The sequence below is a fragment of the Crocodylus siamensis genome, chromosome 8 (assembly GCF_052110815.1).
Source record: "Crocodylus siamensis isolate JL-2025a chromosome 8, ASM5211081v1, whole genome shotgun sequence".
In the NCBI taxonomy this organism is placed as follows: domain Eukaryota; kingdom Metazoa; phylum Chordata; order Crocodylia; family Crocodylidae; genus Crocodylus; species Crocodylus siamensis.
Genome location: NC_143402.1, coordinates 56,256,566 through 56,279,111, shown reverse-complemented (window position 1 = coordinate 56,279,111; position 22,546 = coordinate 56,256,566). Strand labels below are relative to the sequence as shown.

At 48.1% G+C, this 22,546-nt stretch overlaps 1 protein-coding gene and 1 long non-coding RNA gene across 2 annotated transcripts in view; one reads left to right on the top strand and one right to left on the bottom strand.

The window, feature by feature from the left end:
- The window catches only part of LOC149858674 (A.superbus venom factor 1-like), a 71,736-nt gene that overhangs the window by 27,375 nt on the left and 21,815 nt on the right, over positions 1-22,546 (bottom strand). Inside the window, exons 12-23 of the mRNA XM_090060193.1 lie at positions 21,346-21,561; positions 19,138-19,332; positions 18,053-18,214; positions 15,520-15,646; positions 13,335-13,406; positions 11,179-11,379; positions 10,909-11,020; positions 9,323-9,408; positions 7,812-7,951; positions 6,174-6,386; positions 4,244-4,310; positions 2,851-2,937 (exon numbers count right to left, since the gene is read on the bottom strand). Of these exons, the coding sequence (XP_089916319.1) occupies positions 2,851-2,937; positions 4,244-4,310; positions 6,174-6,386; positions 7,812-7,951; positions 9,323-9,408; positions 10,909-11,020; positions 11,179-11,379; positions 13,335-13,406; positions 15,520-15,646; positions 18,053-18,214; positions 19,138-19,332; positions 21,346-21,561 (1,678 nt within the window). The remainder of the gene's footprint in view (positions 1-2,850; positions 2,938-4,243; positions 4,311-6,173; positions 6,387-7,811; positions 7,952-9,322; positions 9,409-10,908; positions 11,021-11,178; positions 11,380-13,334; positions 13,407-15,519; positions 15,647-18,052; positions 18,215-19,137; positions 19,333-21,345; positions 21,562-22,546) is intronic.
- LOC149858675 (uncharacterized) overlaps positions 1-22,546 on the top strand; it is an 85,981-nt gene that overhangs the window by 58,515 nt on the left and 4,920 nt on the right. The gene's annotated exons all lie outside the window — the stretch shown is intronic.

Sequence of the window (22,546 nt, the reverse complement as noted above, 5' to 3'; positions counted from 1 at the left end):
ATCCATGGGCAGATTTAGAGTCAAATCCTGCAAGCTAGTGAGTGAAGACCCAACCTTAACTCCATGCAGGGCGCATCCACACATGCAGGCACGTGCGCTTGCAGCAGCTCAAATAGGAGTGGCACAAATTTGAGCTGGGGATGTTTGCCTCAGCACATGTGCCCAGACAAGCACTTTGGTGTGGGGCTAGTTGTGCCACTTGGGGCAAAAATAACCATGCCCATCGCCTCCCAGATTTGCAGCCAGGGGGAGCTAGAGCCTAGGGCCAGCACCTGTGCTGTCCCTAGCAGTCTAAAAACCTGGCTGGCAAGCAGCTCAGGGTTACTTGCTCTCAGGAGCTTCTGGGGCCAGGCCAGTTGGTATCTAGCCCCTTGTGTCAGCTGGACTGCTGAAGCAGCATCCCAAATCCACTTTTGAAAATACTCCAAAATCCCTGCCCTGCTTTTTTCACTCAAGTTTTATTTTGGTACCTGGATTTCCAGGTACCAAATTTTGAGCCCGTGCTGAAAATATGCAGTGCAGGGAAGGTTTTTTTTGTTCCCGGCATGCGTCCTACGGCATCTCAAACTCCTTTGAGGTGCCGCAAAATGCACATGCATGCTTGTCTGGACACGCCCTAAGACTTTTCTAATCCATTAGAAATGTCCCTTGCAATAGAAACAGTTTATTGCTGTGGGCCATGTAACCAACTTAACATGTCTTTCACTTCACCCCCTTACCTCTGCCGGTTTCTTAAAATGGTTGCATGGTCATAGAAACATGCTGATAGTCTCATGGAGATGCAAAGGGTTTGAGAGTCTCTAGTATGATGCTCAGGATGGATTTTGGGAAAGCCATAATTCTCCTTCTCCCCTCCCCCCCATTGCCAGCTGAGCTAAAGAAGCAAGAAATTGATATAGGGACCTAAGGAGAAGGCAGGGGGTTGGGCTGGCTAAAGTGCACGGTTGACGGGCAGAGGTCACAAGTTTGAGGCCATATTAGAACTGCCTGCCATGTGGCCAGTTAGATTGCAACAAATCTGTGAATTCTTCTAAATACTTTGTCACAAGGGCATGAAAAAGAAAGGATATAGACACATGCTGCTTTTAGTTTTAAGATGCAACATTATCCTGCCTTCTACCTGACTTCAGACTAACATGGATAATTACATCTCTCTGCACAGGGACCTAAGCTCAGATATATCAGGTTGGAAGAAGTCCAGCAAAGAATGACAAAAAATGGCTAGAGGCCTGGGAAGCAGGATTGATGAGAAAAGGCCGAAAGAACCAGGGTGACTGAGTCTGGAGATGAGAAACTGAGGGTGGATTTTATCAGATAGGATGGAGATGAGCTTTTTTCTGTGACTATAGGAGAAAGGACTAAAAGCAACCACTTCAAGCTGCAAGAGGGTAAGCTGAGGGTGAAGATGAGGAGAAGCTTCCTGCTTCAGAGGGTGGTCCAGCTTGTAATATTGGAACAGGATGCCCAGAGAATTGTTGAAATCTCCCTCCCTGGCAATGTTCAAGAGCAGTTTGGACAGACATGTGACTGGGATGATTTAATTAGGGCTGTTCCTGCCTTGAGCAGGCGGCTGGACTAGATGACCTGCTGTGGTCTTTTCCAACCCCATTCTGCTATGATCTCATCTATACCTGAAGAAACCCCTCCTTGTGTGGCAGGAAGCCACCTTTGTTTCTCCCCAAAATCTCTGCTCTGTGACAATGTGATTAGGAAGGGCCCAGCAGAGGAGACACACCTTTACCTTATCTCTTTAGGTAATCTGAGCTGGCTGCATTCCTGAGGGAGGGGGGAAACCTGCTCCCTCTGCCTACGTGACTGGTATCAGCTACCTGGGTGAGGGGCTTCTGCCTGGTGGGCTAGAGTCTGCCCAGCAACTAGTGATGTATTTCAAATTGGTTGGCTGACAGCCAACAGGTGCTGGCCTCAATTGGACCAGGTGAAGGAGGTCACAGGGGCTATATAAGTTAAGACTGTCCAGGAAGAGGGGGAGCAGCCATGCCGGGGACTCAGATTTAGAGAGGAGCTTTACTATCTGAAACTGGCTTTCTCCCCCATAGCTCATGAGCTAGGAACGGCCTGCCTCCAGAGGGAATCTCCAACAGCCTCTGGATGATGCTTGTGAGTAAGCTACTTGAGATCTGGTTAGATATCTAGCTGGCAGTAACTCAGATGCGTGATCAAAAGGCTACCTCAGCCAGACTGTTTTGCTCTATGGGATTCCTATGATATTGCTCTATCTTGTACCCTATTTTCACCCTAGCCCTGTAATCAATAAAGTTCTCCTTCACCTGTAGGAGACTTATTGAGGGGTGGGTCTAAATTATGCCTAAGAGGCACCTTAGGTCTGTGGACTAAGGGAGACTTGCCTTTTTGGCCCCCGACTTGGGGAAGTGTCCCAAGTGCCTGTACTGGATCGAGTACCCGTAGGACTATTAGGCCTGTGTTTCCCTGAGGACACAGGGCCAAGACAGTCCCTTCTCAGGGTGGTGGCAGCTTACGTTATCCCCAGGCTAGTGAGTGTGCTCCAGGAAGGGGGAGAGCCAGATGTGAGGCACCCTAGGGAGGCACTCGGAGCCTGGAAGGTGGTCAGGTGCAGGGAGGTGGGTGGCTCAATGCAGGAGCACCCCCTACTGGTCCGCCACACCTTCTCCTCTGAACACCTTTAATCATAAACCTACCATAAGCTTCCTGTACCTCAGGCAGGAATGCTCTATAGCACCTCTGGATAACAAGGAGATGTCAACAGTGTCATACAGTAAATCAGTCAGCTGTAGGTGTGAGTGACAAGAAAAGGAGTCCTTTTTCCCTCAATGGTGGCCTCCAAAGCCCTTGAAAGTCCCTAGCTCTCACCTTGAACGCTGACTCTGGTCTCCGACTCTGTGTTAGGAACAATGTCCTCTATATTTGCAGCTGTCACTTGCTCAAGTTGGACTCCATCTAAGAAGGAAGATATGGAAGGAAGCAACAACATGTTATCAGTACAAATGTCTGCAACACCCCCTTGAGCTTTGACTAGGACTCTTGCAACATTGACAGAGAACCTTGCACAATCAACCCAGCTGCTAGGAGAAAAAAAGAGATGGGGGGGCTGCTGAGCTGGGAATTAGCAAGCTAGTCATTAGGTGCAGAGATGAACAGCTTCATATTGGCTTTCAACTTGGCCAAAAGTAAACAAGGCACAATTGGATAACAGGCTGGGACATATTAAGGAATGTTTGGTGGAGAACACCTGATTCCATTAGTAAGGTGCAATCTGCATCCTTGAAGGTTTTTAAGATATGGCTAGACAAAGCCTTGGCTGGGATGATACAGTTGGGTATAGTCCTGCTTTGAGCAGGGGGTTGGACTAGGTGACCATCTGGGGTCCCTTTCAATCCTAATTTTCTAGGATTCTATGAGAATCAACAAAGGGGTTGGAATAGCTACAAAGGCTTAAAACCCAGAAGGACCATTGCTTTAGATCAGGGGTGTCAAACAAACCAGTACTGAGTAGAGGCACCGTCACCTCCCATGTCTTGCACCTAATGCTTCTATTGATGCAGCCCAAAACCTGTGCAACTGCGTGGGCATTTTTACACATGCTCTGAAGAGAAGGGGGTGGGGAGCCAGGGAGGAGGGTTCTTTAATTAGTGTCTTCAAGAAATGCTCTAATTAAAGCTCCTGGAGTGTCTTGTGTATCAGCATCCCTACGCTTCAAAATGGCAGTGGGGGTGCTTTATCTAAACCTTGAACAAGCTTTAGCTAAATTGCCCCTACCACCATTTTGAAGCATGGGGACACTGATACATGAGACGTGAAGGCTGGTAGGAGCACTGTAATTACAGAATGCTGGAGCAGCCTCCCGGCTTGTGTATAGGCATCCCATCACATGTTCCCTGCAGCATCTCCTGAAACCATTGCGTACTGGACTAGATCCATGTGTGCTAGATCTAGTTCAGGGAGTTGCTCTATCCAGACTGCTGGGATACCAACAGGCCACTGGACATTGGAGGATATAGGGCAGAATCTGGGACCCTTTGGCCCCTGTAGACATAGTGATTGGTGACAAGGAGGGCAAGGGTTGATAGAGCCCCAGTTGTCCTCCAGCCACTGCTGCTGTATGCCCTAGGCAGGATCCAGTCCTCCAAGAATCTTCAGAGTCTGGCTCCAGCCTGGGGCACAAAGTGAGTTTGACCCCAACAACTGTGGGTGACCTTATAGGAAGAAAGACGTGGTCTGAAAGTAAAGCATGCCAGTAACTTACCCACCCCCTTCACAGAGGGCTCCAGGGTGACGGATTTGATTGTTTTGGTCATCCTCACCCCTTCAGGCTGGAAAGGAATCACAAGGACACAAATCATTACATCATAACAACCAGGGGCATTTGGAGACAGTGAAGAGCCAATAGGAAAGGCAAAAGACATACTTTATTAAGGCCCAATCATGATGCTAATGATCTCAGCCTAAGTCAGGACCAATTGCTGTGCTAGTCACTGGGCACATGACACTGCTATAACTGACATCAGGATAAGTCTGACCAAGTCTCAGGTCTAACCCCCCAGCATCAAGCAGCTTCTCCTTTCCTTTTTGACCCTGCTTAGGAGGGTCTGTAGTCCACATTTACTATATATTTTCTAGTGTACCACATGCCTCCAAATAAGACATGCAACTTTGTTTTGGAAGGCTGCTCAGCCAGAAGCTACTGGTAGTTCAGTGGCAGCAATGAAAGGGTTAACATGAGATTTCCTCCCCCGCATGAGAAGCAGCAGCCATTTTGATAGCTATTACAACACAACATCTCTGTGCTTCTGTTCCTCCATGCTTCTATTGCAGGGAAGAAAAAAAAAAGTTGGCGTTCTCACTTGAGATGTGCCCTCCTAATTTCAGAGGCCTCATTTTTGGGGGAAAGGTACATGTAGTAATGTGGGCAAAGATGGTATCCCAGATATAAACACTTGGATTCCTGGGGAAACGAACCCAAAGAATTGAACAGGGCATGAGAGCAAAGAATCCAAAATGGCCATTGCTCTAGGATCTCCTTGAGGGACTTTTCTCTTCCTTTTGACCTTCAGTGGAGAACCTTCCTCTCATCTAGTGTTGTGGTGATCCTCTGGAGTGTGGGGGATGGAGCACCTGTTAGAATCCCACCAGGGATGCTGCATTGGTTGGCTCCCAAGGGACACTGCAGACTGGTCAGCAGTAACTCCCAGGTACCCCGAGTCTCCATGGATTCCACCAGAGGCTGGTTAAGGCCAGATTCTGAGCTCAGGGTCCCTCCAGTAACAGCCAAAAGTTGAGAGTATAAAGGAGAGTCCCAGCTTGGCCATCATTGCCACAGCAGTAGAAGGGAAGTAGGAAGCCCTCCCCACTTTCTGCTTCATGTATCAGGGCATTGGGTGTTGACTGCAGCCCAGGCTGGGGATGGCTACTGGGCTGTGCTAATGCTTCTGCTGGGACACAAATCTGGAGGTTCCTGGCTTGAGGGTCTCACTCCTCTGCTCAGGGTCAGACCAATGTCAGATGTGGGGTCAGGAAGGAGTTCTACCCCATGGCTAGATTAGTATGGACTTGTGGGGGGAGTTTGCCTTTCTCTGTAGCAGGGGGCATGGCCTCTACTTGGGATTTCTTGAGTGTATACAAACAAGCTTTTACAGAAGCAAGACTTTGGCTGTGGTGGGTCCCCTCCTTTACCTGTGGCAGGTTTGGGTGCGATTCCTTGTGATATGTCAGGGTTGACTGTATAGTTTTGCTAAAAGGTTGGACAGTGGATTTGTCTAGGATGGTTTGGACAGGGCTGATCCTGCCTCAGGCAGGGGGACTAGATGTGACCTTGGGAGGTCCCTTCAGCCCCACTTCTCTATTAGCACATTTACACATGCTCTTGGGGGGGGCGGGGATGACATTTTAGTTCAAGTGCCCCTGCTGCCCTTTTGAAGTGCAGGGACACTGATACACAAGACATGGGAGGCTGATAGAGCACAGTAATTGCCACATTTCCACAGGACTTGATTAACTGAGTCTGTTCCAACATGCTGTAATTACAGCAGCCTCCATGTTCATGTACAGTCACCATATGATTCTATGAGGACAGAGATGCAGGTGTTCACCTTTGTCCATTTACAAGTGAGTGGACAAAGCACAGATTCCCAATACCAGCCAATCTGCCCCAACAGCAGATATCCCCTGATACCTACCACGACTTTCAGCTTCTTCTTTACACCATCGGCCACGAATTGGCCCCATACGGCAGCTTTGACCTCGACATCATGGAGCCCCAGCTCCAAGGGGACAATGATTAATGGCACTGCCAGGGAGGACAAGCGCGGGAGATCATATATCTGGCGGTACCTCTGCTTGGAAGTTGATGCACTGCAGAAAGCTGGGTTGTGTATCAATTCTACTCGGACCTGAAGAAAGAACAGAGATGGTGGTTCTAGGCTGGTGGTTCTCAATCTTGCTAGACCCAAGGCCCTTTCATTAGGCCCTAGACTCTGTCATTGTTAGATTCCAGATCCTGCTTGGAAAATGCCAGCTCTTAAATTTTTGCTCCCTTTTTGACTAAGCAAAAAAAGAACAATTCTTCTGTTGCAAAAAACTCAGAAAGCTCACAATAGGGCAGGATGCTTTTAAAACACTCTGCCTTCCTATTTGAAATCTCTGGGTTTGTCTTGTGAATCATACTGGCATGCCTAACCACGCTAACATGGTATGGCACCCTGGGATACCCTAGAAGGATCTCCAGGTATCCCTGGTTGAGGATCACTGATCTAGGCAGAGTCTTTACTTAGCTCCTTGCTCCATTCCCACATGCAACATGTTGCTTTCCTGAGTTTCCCTTCAGGATCACTTTCACCATCCATCTCTCTTGCTCCCACCTCAGAGGGACCTTTGGTCTTCAGAAGGAAGAAGAACCATCTGGTCTAATGGCCAGGGAGAGTATAAGGAAACTACCATTCTAAAGCCCGGTACCTAGTGAGATTTGATGCCTAGCCAGAGAAGAAGTTTTATTATTTCCACCTCACTCTGTCCTGGTGCTGGGTGCATTCTCTGGTCCTGATTTTAGAAGTTGTAGAGCACATCTCTTAAGGGGTGCTAAGAGATAGGGACCTCTAATGCCCTGAGAGATGGGGTCCTAGAATCGAGTCACCTTATTTCAGATCTACATACACACTAAAGACCCAGGCCGTGTGTAGATGAAATGAGGGGCATGTGTGCATGACACTTTAAAGTGGGCTAAATGCTTTTGCACCACTTTAATGGTGTTGGTGTTTTCATGCCTTTGTGGCATACTGTGCATTAATTACAGCTGCTGTAACAAATTTGGTGGGGTAATGTGCCTTAAATGACTTGGGGCACAGCAAACTAAAACTCCTCCGAGGAGTTTTAATTTGCTGCCCTACCAGCTGTGGAGCAGGCAGCCTGGCAGCAGCCTGGGACGAAAGGCTCTGCCCAAAAGAGAACAAAAGCGGTGAGCCTGATCTTCCTCCTTCCCCCTCACCCCCATCGGAGCCTGCCTGTCTACATGAGCTGCATGGGGACCTGGTGCCCCCTGGGACCACCCAAGCCGGGTGCCTGCGGGCGGGTGCTGCCTGATGGGTGGCCTGCTGCTGCAGGAAGCACCAGACGCCCCCCAGCAGTCCAGAGACCACTCTGCCCACTGGCAGCTCACCCTCCCCACCCCACCGCTGGAGAGGCAGTTAAGTTGGGTTTGTGCACAACACAGGGGTTTAATTGACCCTAAATTGAAGCAGTGTTTTTAAAGACCCACTGCTTCAATTTAGGGCCCCCATTTCATCACACGTCCCTAGAGACACAAGAAACAGCAAGCTCACCTTGATATTCTTATCCCAGTAATTGTAGAGAATTGCCCGGATCTCCACCTGCTCATTCCTCACCACAGAGTAGGGCAAGCGAAGGTCAATGAAGAAGTCCTTCATCACCGTGATCTCATAGGGGTCGGCCACACAGATTCCTGCACCGGCAAACAGAGAAGGACTTGAGGGCATAGATGGAGGAGCGGGGCTTATTCATTCCTACTGAAAACATCTGCTCTCTCAGCCGGCTGGAACAATGTTATGTTTCCAAGGCCCATTACAGCCTAGACCAGGGGTTTTCAATCTTTTTTAACAAGTGTACCCCTTCTGCCTCAAAGTTTCAGCTCATGTACCCCTTTATATTTTTTTCTTGGTTTTAAGGGGTGGGGGTGCAGATTGAGGCCCCTGTGGTGAGGGAGGGAGTGGGGCTGGGGCAGGAGCAGGTGCTGCACAGCCAAGGGCACAGCGTGGGATGGAACCACAAGAAAGATTCATCGGGGGAGGGGGGCAGGGGGTCAAACAGTTCCTGCTGCTGTGTGCACCCTGGTGGAGGCCCAGGGGCACGTGCTCCCTAGATCTGCGTACAGGGCAGAGGCAGCTGCTGCTGCAGACTGGACTCTGCACCCCACTGCCCCAAGACCCATGTGACGCCATGTGCCTGCTGAGGCTAGGTGGGCAGGTGACATACACACACAAAGACACAGACATACACACGGAGATGCAGACATACACCACCCCCAACAGGTAAGTGCATGTGTGGGAGGAAGGGGCAGGGCCAGATCAGAAAGGCGGCGGGGGGGGGGGGAGTGTGTCTCTGCCCACTTCCAGGAGCAGGGCTTGTGGGGGAAGGCAAGGGCAGCAGTGCCCCTCTGTGGCCACCTGGCTGGATGGGGAGGGGGCAGGGAGCTTGCACGTGGCAGCCACCACCACCCTGCACCGCCATCGTCTCACCCTGCCCTGCTTTCCTGTGGCTGTTTGCATGTGCAGCTCTGCAGGCTGCGGTTACACCTCACATCTCACGCTGCCTGCCAGCAGCCAGCAGAGCCGCACGTGCAACTGGCCACGGGAAAGCAGTGCGGGGTATGGCAGTGGTGCAGGGCGGTGGTGGCTGCTGCGTGCGAGCCCTGCCTCACCCCTGTCCAGCCAGGCAGTGCTCATGCAGTCCACAGAGCGGCACCGCTGCCCTCAGTCCCCTGGCCCTGCTCCTGGGAGCAGACACACAGAGCGAGCCGAAGTGGAGACAGGGAGGCGCCGCAGTGCGCCATGTAGGATCAGTGGTGTCCAGCAAGTTCCTCCTCCTCCCTCTCCCCTGGGTAAGAAGCAAAGTATGGGAAGGCACCTGGGGAGACACCACCACCGTGTCCTGGGGCGTGCTCCAGCCCCACCTGCCTGCCTGTCTGTGCATACCCCTACTTCCTATCCAAGTACCCCTGGGGGTATGCATACCCCTGGTTGAAAACCCCTGACCTAGAGTCTCTCCCATTACCATCTTTACCTGCTCTTTGGAGAGCTTGCCATATGCCCCATACCTTTGTTTTCAGAGAGGCTCACAGCCAGGACCTCCCAGGTTGTGATAGAGTCCTTCAGGAAAACAGGTATTGTCTTGGTAGAAATTCTGCATAAAAAGAGAAAGGCAGAGGCCTTTGTGGAAGGATGGAGATGAACATTCCCCAGTCAAGAAATTTGTCCATCTTCATATTGAGCCATACAGCTGAAGTCTGGGGGGAAACCCTGAGGGGAACTTATTTAGCTCTGGATCTACAGCTCAGGGAGGAACTCCACACCTGACTGGAAGGAGACAGATTGGAAAGTCTGGCCCAGAGCAACAAAAATGATTAGAGACCTGGGAAGCAGGACTGATGAGGACAGGCTGAAAGAGCTAGAGTTAGTTTGGTCTAGAGAAGAGAAGACTGAGGGGAATATGACAGCAGTCTTCAAATCCCTGAAAAGGCAATGACAAAGAGAATGGAAATGACCACAGGGGACAGGACTAGGAGCAACAGCCTTAAGCTGGAACAAGAAAAATTGAGGTTGGAAATGGGGAGGAACATTCTCACTCTAAGGGTGGTCAAGCATTGGAACGAGCTGCCCAGAGAAGTGATGGAATCTCCATCCCTGGAAATGATCAAGAGCAGATGGGACAGACACTGAGCTGGGATGGTTCACTTGGGTAGGATCCTGCCTCGATGATTGGGGCCGGACTAGATAACCTGGTTAGGTCCCTTCCAGTCCGACTTTCCTATGACCAGCAATGGGATACAACCTCTTTTAAAGGTCTCAGGATTAACTCTGATGTCCAGGCCTACTTCCAGCTGGAGTACTTATATTCCATCTCAGGGGAAAAAGGCATGCCCCAAGGACTTGCCTATCATTGGTTATTCCCCTATCAGCTGGAAGACATGACCTATGGAACCAATAGTACACCATGAACAATAAACACTCACAAGAAGTTCATGAATAAAATAAATGTTTTTTGGGGCAGAGATTGAAGACTCAGGTGTCTACATCCATATTCAGGAAATTCAATCAGCAGCCTGATTTTTTTTTTTTTTTTTTAATTGGCACTGAAGCCGACGGAGGTAGATGGCTACTGCGTGCCTTTTGAAGTGAAGCGAATGATGAAATAACGGGATCACAGGGTGATATACTGGCCTGTGTTATACAAGGTGTCAGACTACATAATTTAGCACTCACACCAGCAGCAAATGAACCTATGAATATGGATCAGATACCTAGCTTTGGCCTTCATTCACATCAAATGCTGCAGCTAGCTCTGAGAATCTTGCTGAAGGAGAAACACTGAGTCTGATGACAATGCACTTGTTTCCACTAAGTGCTTTAATTACCATGTTTTCTTGCATAAAATTTGTCCCCTCCCTTCCCCAAATCAGCACCTGTAAATTGCAGTGCTTACTATAGGCAAGGAAATATGGTAATACTAGGTTTCCCTAGGTTCTGCTACTCAGTTACATATGGCTACTTATCAGCATTATCAAGGAAAGATTGTATCTTCCTCAGCCTGCCTTTCAGAAACAAAGCCTGGGTCTTATTTGGGGGCATGTTGTACAAGGGAAAAAAATACGGTAGTAATAACGGTATTACTACAAGAGCTTACCCCATGTTGTTTGGTTGTTCTGTCAGCTGCTCCACTTGCCATAACCAGCTCTCTGGGAACAGGCTCCTTGAGGTAATATCATCATCCGACAAGAACCCTTCATCAACCTCACCTGGGGAGTCAAAACACAGGCTTATCAGGGTGGGCTGGCCATTTCTAAGCCTGACCAGCTCTGGAGGAGGTGTGTGGTATGCAAGCCATTACCCTGCTTTCCTTGATGTTCTCCCCCAGCCCTCTTCCTCCAGCCCCTCTTAAAGGCCCAGTACTTGCTTCTTGCCAGTTCCAGGATGAGTTCCCTTTGCTTCTCATCTCGGATGGTCTTGATGTATTTGCAGCAGTCAAGGAAGGCAGCCACACACTCCTTGGTGTCCTGGATGTACACTGCCCGCTTGTCACAGCTGTGGCCCATGGGATTCTCGTACATCCCATCTTCACAGCACTTCTTCAGCTTCTGGTCATGGTAATTTGCCACTGAAAGGTACAAGCCACAAGGTCTTTGCGACCCAGCTTCCACTGACCTACTACTGGACATGGGCAAAGGAAAAAGATAGGGCCAGGTCCAGATGGTGGGGCTTCTTGTGGGCTGGATCCAGACCCAGTGGCAAGTCAAATAGCATCAGCGGGTTAAAAAAAGCTGCTACTTCTGTCACTGACGTTCATCCCTAACAGGTCTTAATGCTCTGGATTTCAGTGCTGGACCCTGTCCTTACCTGAGCCAGGGGACATGGCTCCATGGGCTGGATCTGACCCATAAGCTTTAGGTCTGACACCCTGATCTACTCTAATATTTCGTCCCTAACAATGACCACCACCCTTTGCTTCAGAGAAACCTGATAATGGCATAACTTCCCCAGGAGGTTTCTGACCTGTTAGAGTTTGGATAGTACACCAAAGCATGAATGTTTATAACCCTCTTAAAAACAAAACCCTAATGTGATCACAAATGTTCTCATTCCTTAGCTAAGCATATAATCTTTTCCTGAACCCTGTTAAGCCTCAAGACATTCCTCAGACAGTGAATTCCATGATTTAAATTTTGCACTCAGTGGATACAACATATTATCATATACAGTACACCCCTATTTCCCCAAAGAAGCACCTTGGAGTGCATGTTTTATGTAAGAAATAGGATAAGAGCTGTTTCTTCCAGTTACTGGCCTAGAGTAAAATCTCCAATGATCATTGAGCTGAACAATGAGGTGAGTGTTGTATGTTAGAAAATGCGGTAATCAGTTCTTTCCTTAGCTCTTAGTTACCAGCTTTTCCATTTCTTTGAGTGTCCCTTATTCTCATGTTATGAAAGTAGCTAAATTATCAGTTTTCCTGTTATTATTAATATTATCTGCATTGTGGGGCACACTTAGCAGCTGGAGTTGGGGGCCAGAAGCCCATTATGCCAAGTGCTGTATAGACACAAAACACAGAGGGAGCTCCAGAAAGGTTCAACCACTCAATACCTATATTATTTCCCTCCATCACAGGCTTTCCTATCCCTCCTTATATGGAACTCATCCCCAGTAGGTGCAGGTTGGGAGGGGGCAGTGGTCCAGTTACAACTCCCCTTCCCTTTCATTTCTGCTGTACCCATACTTTAAAACAAACTGCCTTGGGGGGCAGGGGTGTGTGTGTGTGGACAGAGGGGGAGAGTTGCATTTCTATCCAGCCAGCAGTAAGGGAGTCACTGGACTTCATGGGTCATTTTCATCTACTCGATTCCTGCTAATCACTTCACTCCACAGGTGTATATGATTCTTTCTCTCCTTTGTAATGGTCTTGACATTCCCCTATTCAGACTATTCTTTCTTCTGTAATGTTGATGTCTGTTAGAGAGAAACTACCAGAACTGGCTATTTCACAGCCTTACGAACTGTTCTTAGGTCTAGCTAAAAGAATTAATTCAGGTGTGGTCAGATGAACTCAGGTGACCATTAACACAGGTGTGGACATGACTGACAGTGAAGTGTTGGAAGCACTGCCAAGGAAGCTAGACTTCATTTTACAAATATGAATAAGAGCCATACATTGAACTCTGATGGCTCCAGGACTAATCAAAAACTCTCTCTAAACTATTTTTGCTTATTTTGTATTTTTCAAGCTTAATATACAAGCTAGCAAATTAGCATACAGTCTAATGCAGCGATATTGTTTTAGTTTGAGCTTAAACTGAATAATCTAGCCCTAGGCTCCTAGCTTATTAGTAAAGCTTCTAGTTTCTCCAACTGGAAAAAAATGTGTTGCATCATATGGGATGATGTACATCACCACCTGCACCTATCTTTTCAAAACCTGGATCCACCCATGACCCCAAATCACTTTGCAATTGATAAAAGAGGGTAAGGAGTGGTTAATGGGTTCTACTTGAGAAGTAGGATTCCTGCTTTGACTGGGGATGACAGATACCCTATTCCAGGTGAACTCAGACCTACCTTTGCTGGCCTTATGTTCAATGAGCTGAATGGAGCGACGCTTACGACTGGCTGGCTGGGGACAATTGAGTTCTGCAAAGGAAGGGGATAAACATAAAATAAAACTCCTATTGTTTTCTGGTTGAGCCAAGTGAGGCTCTGCCCTCAGTTTCAGGTCATTCCTCTTTCAGTTTGTTGGTAAAGCGATAACTTTCAAAAATTGCATTGGAGAGATTTCCAAAATGGCTGGGAAGTCTGTGACATAGAATAATGGGAAATTTAGGCTGGAAGAGATCTCATGATGTCAACTAGTCAGGCTCCTGCTCAAGGCAGGACCAGCCCTGATAAAATGTGGGGATCGCCTGCTTCTGTTCATTAGTCCCTTTCAATGTCAAGAAGGATGTGGACAGATTGGAAAGAGTCCAGCAGAGAGCCACAAATGATCAGAGGTCTGGGAAGCAGGCTTTCTACTTGACTTCAGACTAATCCTGTTAACTATGTCTCCTTGCTCAGGGATCAAAGCTCAGATATATCAACTGGAACGAGTCCATCAGAGAGTGACAAAAATGACTAGAGGCCTGGGAAGCAGGACTAATGAGGACAGGCTGACAAAATTAGGGTCGTCTGTTGTGGAGAAGAGAAGACTAAAAAGGGAATGTATCATAGTCTTTAAATCCCTAGAGGCAGATGACAGGGAAAGATGGAGATGGGCTTTTCTCTGTGGACACAGGGGGCAGGGCTAGAAGCAATGGCCTCAACCTGCAGCAGGGAAAACTGAGGTTGGATATGAGGAGGAACTTTTTGACCCTGAAAGGGGTCAAACATTGGAACAGGCTGCCCAGTAAAGTGCTGGAGTTGCCACCCCTGGAAGTGTCCAAGAGCAGATTGGACGCATACAGGGCTGGGGTGGCTTAGTCAGGGATAATCCTGCCCTGAACAGGGGACTGGACTAGATGTGATCTCCTTGAGGTCCCTTCTAGCCCCACTTTCCTAAGTTCCTATGTTCTTTGATCTAAATGGTGCAGATGCCAGAGAACTGTCTGTGCATACAGGAGAAGGCCACCAAGAAACCCCTGGTTCTTCATATGTCACTGCCATGAATTGTGCCTGGTATAACCCAAGAAGGGCTGATTAGGCAGAACAGCCTGGGGATGCTTCCAACATCACCCTCCTTTGTCCTTCTGGAAATGTATTAAATAAGTCAGAACCAGGAGGTCTCTTCCAGACTGACTTTTCTATGATCCTATCAACAGAGAACCCCAAAACCTGGAACTTGTTTACAAATCATTCAAACCAATGATGTCTGGGATGGATCCCAGGAGTCCTGCTCTCCCACCGCCATTCTAAACGTTAGGCCTCACTCCCTCACAGAGTCAGAGCAGGACCCAGGGTGGGGTCCTGATCCCCAGTCCCTGCTGTAAATCTCTAGAGGACTTTGCCTCCCTTCTTTTCTTTGGCAAGTGTGCTGAAGCCATCAGCTAGTTTCAAATAAGTCATTACATATCTCTCAAATGTTGATGGCTTCTATCAACAGGGAACCAGATGCGACCCTTGATCTAGTAGAGAAAAAACTCTGAAGCCCACCCCCCGAAGATCCTTTAAATGAATCCCTTTAAGTAGGTGACCAAGAGGAAATGATGGCCTCTGCTTTACCCTCAAACTTTCTGTTCCTAGGCATTTCCAGTGGGATCTGCCTTGCTGGGACTCATGGCTCAGACTCATAGAAAAGTATGGCTGGAAAGAACATCAGGTCATCTACTCCAATCTCCTTCTCAAGGTAGGGTCAGCCCTAACCAACCATCCTAGACAAGTCCTTGTTTAACATATCCCTACACAAACAACCTGTCACAAAACTATCAGGCCCATTGCCCTGAGACACTAGGAATAACTTAACCTATGTCTAAAGTAAAGCCAGAGGATGAGAGTTATAAATGACCTGCTGCCTTAAGGGTTACTAAAGTACACTCAAGAGATCCAAGACAGAGTCTGTATCTCCTGCTACAGAGGAAGTCAAAACCTTCTCAGTCTGTGCTGATCTGACCATGGGGTAAAATACCCTTTTGTTTCCAAATGCAGCACTGCACTGACCTTGAGCAGAAGAGCAAGACCCTCTTGGCAGGATCCTCTGGGTTTGAGTCCCAGGACCTTTCCCTGACTTTCTCCCCTGCCCTGCTCCCTTTCTGTTGGCCAGCATTCAATTTCATACCTGTTCTCTGGGGCGTTGAGATTGTGTTAGTCTGTAGAGCCAGGCCAGCATCTGTAAAGACACCCAGATTGTTTCTACCACCGCCAGCTGTGCAGCCAATGTCGCTCTTTTCCACGGTGTCCCAGATCTGCAGGATGCAATAGTTGAAGAGTTATTGTTAGCAACAACTCATTAACTTTCTATTGCACTTTCCATCCAGAATGGTCTCAGTGCCCCTTACTGGTATGGAGCCACATTCTGGTCCCATTTCCACTTTGGCTAATCTAGTTTAACTCCATTGAACTAGGTTTGCAACAAGGTAAATGAATGGAAGCTCTGTGCAAAAAAGCTTTAGGGAAGCTCAGTCCCCATTGAAATGTGTCCACCTATAAAGTGGAGCAAAACAGTTGCTACATTCCAGTAGTGCAACTGTTTGTATAGCAGGAAAAGGAGAAAAAAAAAATGACATAGGCAGCTAAATGCAGACAGAGAAAATATATCATATTTACACATTTACCACACCATCTCCCAAAATCAGCCCTCCAAAATTGCAATGTGTATTTTAAGTAGAGAAGCTGATTTTTGTCACTGGAATAAAAGCATGGAGGAACAGAAATTTGACAATGCTGTAGCAGCATGGCTGCTGCTTCTCTCTGGGCCAGCAAGTAGCAACCGCAGTCTGGCAGCCAAAAGATGCTGCTAATCTCGCAGTGGCAGTGAGTGGCTTAACACTATAGCTTTCACCTGAAGCACCCAGTGGACTGGCTGGGAAGGATTGAGCTGTTATGTGCAGCCTGGAAACATCCTTTTTTATTACATGTTGACAAGGTACATGACTTCTTTGGGATGTGTGTGATATATGAGAAAATATGGTAATCCCCTAGTTTGGAATTCAGCAAAAACATTCTGATTCTGGGAAAGTTCAGGGGATATATAGTGGCCAGGACTTCTGGGAGAGCTGAAGCCTTTCCAGCAGCATAGGCTATGGGGGGCAGCAGTGACTCATGAGTGAGTTACCCCACTCTCATGCCCATCTACCACACTGGGTCCACCAAGGAGGGCGTGCTGTCCTGAGCCTCCAGTCTGTCCCTGCAGCACAGTGCCCCCAGTCACCATGTTGGGGACCACCTATTCTACTGAAAACATAGAGAGTCTGCTCTACCACATCACCCACATGAGCATGGGGATGTAGACTGTATTCACCAGAGTGCTGCCTTGCAGGGTTAAGAAGATAAATCATTGATTTCACATGGTGGTTTCTCAACAAAGTGTTGATTTCCCCCCACCCTACTTAGCTTGAGTGGAAGGTCTGTGAACAAAAGGTTCTCGTTTTCTTCCCTGGCGGGCCTACCAATGTTATGAGCCATGCAGGCTGTTCTGTAGCTACAATCAAAGTCTTTAATGGAATCATAAAGTAATCAGGCTGGAAGGGACCTCCAGAGGTCATATCTATTCCAAGCCCCTGTCTGAGGCAGGATCATTCCTATCCAAATCATGCTATACAAATCCATACTCTAAACTCAGTCTGTGCTGATCTGACCATGGGGTAAAATACCCTTTTGCTCCAAATGCAGCACTGCACTGACCTCATAAAACTACCATCAACCCTGGCCATCCTATAAAATCATAGGAAAGTTGGGCTGGAAGGAACTTAACCAGGTCATATCTAGTTGGGCCCACAGCTCAAGGCAGAATCAGAACATGCATTGGCTGTCACACTGAGCACCTATACATGTGCCTGATGCCTGCTCTGATGCACTCTAATTAGAAAACATTGGAACCGACTCTACTAATCGAGTCTGCTAATTAGCATGCTCCAGCAGCCTCAGTGTCACGGGTATTCAGTGTCCCCATGCTTCAAAATGGTGGTGGGAACACTTTCACTAAAGCTCAAGCTTTAGTTAAAGCGGCCCTGCCACCACTTTGAAGCATGGAACACTGAATACATGAGCACTGTGGGCACTTCAATTAGAGTAGCTCCCTTCCCCCCCGGCGACAACCCTAGATCACATGTAAAGATGCCCATTATAGCATTGCATTTCCCTTTTGAAGCCCGTCTCCATGGCTGGAATGCGTGTCCCATGGTGGACTGCAATAAATGGAGATGGACTATCACTGGCAGTCTGATGGCTATGGTCAACTTAGGAGATCATGGGATCATAGGAGAGTCAGGCTGCAACTGACCACATGAGGTAATATCTAGTCCAGCCTCCTGCCCAAGGCAGGATCATCCCTGACTAAACCAGCCCAGCTTAGTGTCTATCCAACTTGCTCTTGGACTTTCCAGGGATGGAGACTCCACCACTTCTCTGGAAAGCTTGTTCCACAATGCTTGACCTGCCTAACAATCAGGAATTTTCTCCTTATCTCCAACTTCAATTTTGCCTGCTACAGCTTGAGGCCATTGCTCCTAGTCCTGTCGCCTACAGCCACAGAGAAAAACTCATCTCCATCTTCTGTGTCATCACTCTTGAGGGATTTGAAGACTGTGATCAAATCCCTCCTCAGCCTTCTCTCCTACAGACTAAATACACCCTAGGTATTAACAACTCACCTTAGACTGCGTGAACTTGAATTTCTTGTTGAGGACATAGACACCTTTGTCCACAGCCACCAGCCCAACATGAGCTTTGTAGTCTCCTTCCACCTTGATCTTCATTGGCGTTCCTGGCTCATGGATTCTGTTGTCTGCCTCTGAGGCTCCTTTTACCACCAGCTGTAGGAAAGACATGGAAGGGAGAGGCTTGCTTTAGAGCAGAAGCGGTAGCTAATGTCTTTTCACAGCATGCAGCAGGAAAAGAGGTACGCCATCCTGTTGTTGAGGATTGGAAAGTCAGATTCTCATCTCAGCTGCAGCCCTATGGATCTGGGACTACTTCACTGATGTCATAGGATCATAGAAAAGTTGGGTTGGACAGGACCTCAGGAGGTCACATCTAGTCCAGCCCATTGCTCAAGACAGGATCATCCCTGATTAAACCAGCCCAGCCCAGTGTCCATCCAACTTGCTCTTGGACATTTCCACAGATCGAGATTCCACCACTTTTCTGGGCTGCCTGTTCCAATGCCAGACCACCCTCAGAGTCAAACCATTCCTCCTCATCTCCAATGTCAGTTTTCTGTGCTGTAGCTTGAGGCCATTGTTTCTAGTCCTTTCTCCTGAAAGAAAAGTCCATCTCCATCCTCTCTGGGATTGCCCCTCAGGGTTTTGAAGACTATGATTAAATCCCCCCTCAGTCATTTCTTCTCTGAACTATAGTTGTCATTATTGGTACTACATAGTCAAATGTCTTTGAGAACTTAATTCAGGAGAAGGGAGGCAGCATAGTAGCAGATTGGGCATGGAGCAGAAAGCTGAGCAGCAGATGTGGCCAGGAGCACAGAGCAGGGAGCAAAAAGCGAAGTGGCCAATGGGGCTAAGAGCACAGGGAATGGAGCAGAAAACTGAGAAGTAGATCAGGCAGGGGAAGGGGATGGGGGTGACATGTGGGGAGGGCATGGGGCTTTACTCCCCACACACCTTGCAAAAAAGGCCAGGGCCCTGCTGGATTAGCCTTTTAAGGCTACAGGAAATCCCTCAGTGCTGATGCCTTTATGGGCTTTTATATTTCTAGGGCTCCACATTGGAAGCCAACTTACCGTCCCCATGCAGGTGTCCTTGACATCCACCCAGACTGAGTCGGCCACGATCTCTGAACTGCCAACCTGATAGTAGGCCAAGATACGAAAGGAAGGAACAAGGTCCGGCGTGATGGGCAGGGGCATGCTCACCAGGTTCTGTCCCACCTGCCTCGGTTGTCTTCCAGCCAGGACTATTTTTCCTTTGTTCAAGATCTAATGGGGAAACAGGGGCTGTGAATCTCCACATCAACCTACTGCAGTAGCCTCAAGCTTCAGCCTGCAGGTCAGATTTAGCCCATGGTGCTGTGTGGACTAGCCTGTGAAGCTCCCCAGGGCCCAATCCCAGTGTGGGGGACCAGGAAGGGAAGTGCTGGGTCTCTGGGACCCAATCCTGGCATATAGGGGGCAGAGTGGGGTGGTACCAAAGCCCTAGGAGCCAATCCTGGCATGTGGGAAGTGCAAGGGGGCGATTCTGGGCTCCTGGGACCGAATCCCATCATGTAGGGGGTGTGAGGGGCGATGCCAGGTTCCTGGGGCCTAATCTCATTATGCAAGGGGTAGGAAAGGCCTGGCTCCTAGGGTCCTGTCCCAGCATGTAGGGTGGGGAGAAGGTGGTGCCAAGCCCTAGGACTCAATCCAGCCCACAGACAGGCCCCACACCACTCATCTGGCCTATCGGGCCAGAAGGCTGAGCACCACTGATCTACCATAAATACTCTCATACCATAGATGCCTTTCCCCAAAAAACTCAACCCCTCCAAAATTTGGGTGCATGACTGAGGTGGGAAATGTGATTTTTCTGGGACAAAAGCACCCCTATGATCCCTGCCCCACCAAGCAGCAGCAGCAGTCTTTCTGTTCAGGCAGCCATGGGAGTTGATTGATTTAATGGCTCCTTGTTCTTCATTCCACAGGTGTTATCAATAGTCTCTCCTTTTTCAAAGCCGTGATGTTCCTCTAATCAAGCTAACCATCTATGGGCAATATGGCTGCCTGTTAGCTGCCTCTGGTTTATTTCTGATTTCACAAACTCTGCAGACTGGTTTTGGTTCTTTTCAAAATCCTAGATCTACCCATGGAAATGAGACTTCAGCAGCATCTAGGACAGTGGTCTCCAAACTTTTTTGATCCCACACCCCTATCAGTAAAAAATTTTTGAGCATGCACCCCCAATATATGTATATTTATATTCTTGCACCCCTATCAGTAAAAAATTTGAGCTTGCATCCCCAATATATGTATATTTATATAAATATACAGCTAAATAGAAGTGCTAATATTTTCTTCCCGCACCCCAATGGATCATCTCATCCCACTTTGGAGACCACTGATCTAGGGCTTCAGTTTTGAGTTAAACTGCAGTTCACTCATCCACCCTTTTCTGCTTATGCCAGACTTTATGCTTTTGGGCCTAATCACATATTGCCAGACTGGGAAAAATTACCTGCTACAGGTTCTCCTGGGATTCAGTGCAAATATTGAGGGTAGATTGATGAAATTCAGATCACAGAAATCAGAGAAGTGGGGCTGGAAGGGACCCCCAGAAGTCACATCTAGTTCAACCCCCTGCCTGAGGGAGATCAGCCCTGTCCAAACCATCCTATACAAATCCATCATCTAACCTCTTTGTAAAACTACTATCAACCCTAACACAACACAAGGCATCAAACCCAAACCTGCCACAGGAAAAGCAGGGGGACCATGGTGCCCAATGTCCTGCTGCTGCAAGGTTGTAAAGGTATGCTCAGGAGATCCCAGGTAGAGGCCATGCCACCAGCTACAGAAGAAGGCAACCCCCCACACCGGCCACACATACACACACACAAGTCCATCTCAATCCATCAAGGGTGTAAAATTCCTTTCTGACCCTGATGCAGTGTTGGTCTGACTCTAAGTGGAGGGGCAAGACTCTCTAGCCAGGAAGCTCTGGCTTGGAGTCCAAGTATTGGCACAGGTCAGTCAGAACCCTTAGCTTGGACTACAGCCAACACTCATTGCCTCTGGGGATGGCGGGGAAAAACCCCCTACCTCCTGTAGCAACAAGAGGGGGAAAATCCCCTTCCTAGCCCCAAGTGGCAATCAGCAAATCCCAGAAGCCTGGGAGATACCCATTGTAAGCAGAGGCTCACTATCCCTACATCATCCCTGACCAGTGCCTGTCCAACCTCTTCTTGGAATGTGCCTACATTAGAGGAACTCCTAGTGCCCAAAGGACACAGGACTTACCAGGTAGGAGAAATATTTGAGGCCATTCAGGATATTTGCATCATCAGTCTTCAGGTGGAAATTCACTGGCAAGTTGTCACCTGATTTGAGCTCGGATGCCGTGACTGCCAGATGGAGGTAATTTTTGGTCCCTCCTTGGGTCTTATAGGCTTCTGCTATCATGGACTGGGAGGCTTGACGACTATCTGGCTTGATGTTTTCATGGACTGTTCTTACCTATGGGAGCAGAAGGATAAAGACGTTGTTGAACCTGAGAACAAGCTTAGGGCCTACATCTCCCTGCACTGAGAGCTCAGGGTGGAAAAAAAATGTTGCCTGGCTTTCCCCATTTTAGAGACATGCTGGTTTGATGCACTGATGTAGTCCCAGAGCTTGGATTGCCAATCAGCTGATTGGCAATCTCAGCCCTGGGACCTCATCAGCACTAGCTTTCCCTACTACTTACCATGGAGGCATATCTCTATAAGCATGGAACAAGGGTGAATCCAGGGGGTGCACTTGCAATCCCTCATTGGATTCTTACTCCACCCAAAGCCTAAAAACAACTCCCTGGTAGTGGCAGCAGCACTTCTAGTCAGGCACTTGACTTCATGGCTCATTATCATCTACCTCATCTCTTCTAAACTCTTCATTCCATAGGTGTTAATGACGCTTTCTCCTTTTTAATGGTCTCAATGTTCCACCGATCAAGCTAGCCATTGTTTTGCAGTTCTGCTTCCTGTTTGCTGCTCCAGGTCATGAACCTCCTATTTCACAGCCCTTCAGCTTCTTTTTAACTCATTCCAATAAAGTTATATTACTTTTGCTTCAATCTTAGTTTGAGGAATCCTTCCCTGAGCCACTAGTGCATTATTAAAACTTTTAGTTTATTTTTACCTGGAGAAAAAAATATGTGGGATGATGTGCCTCAACATGTGCATGCCCCTTTTCAAAATCCTATATTTCACCCATGGCATGGAACAAGTTGCCCATTGTCCCACAGACTCAACCCGATGAGCGTTTCACCCAATGGGGTGCTTCATTTAACAATGTCTATTTTTAGCCTTAGAGATCTACCAGGTGCTTCCGAGGGATGCAGTTAAGTCATCTGGTTCTCCCAGGTTTTGTAGCTTCTGGTTTCATCCAGTGATTCTCAATCATTTTTAGACTCAGCTCCCCCTCACCGTTCTTCATCCTGTGGATTGCTGCCCATTTTATTTTT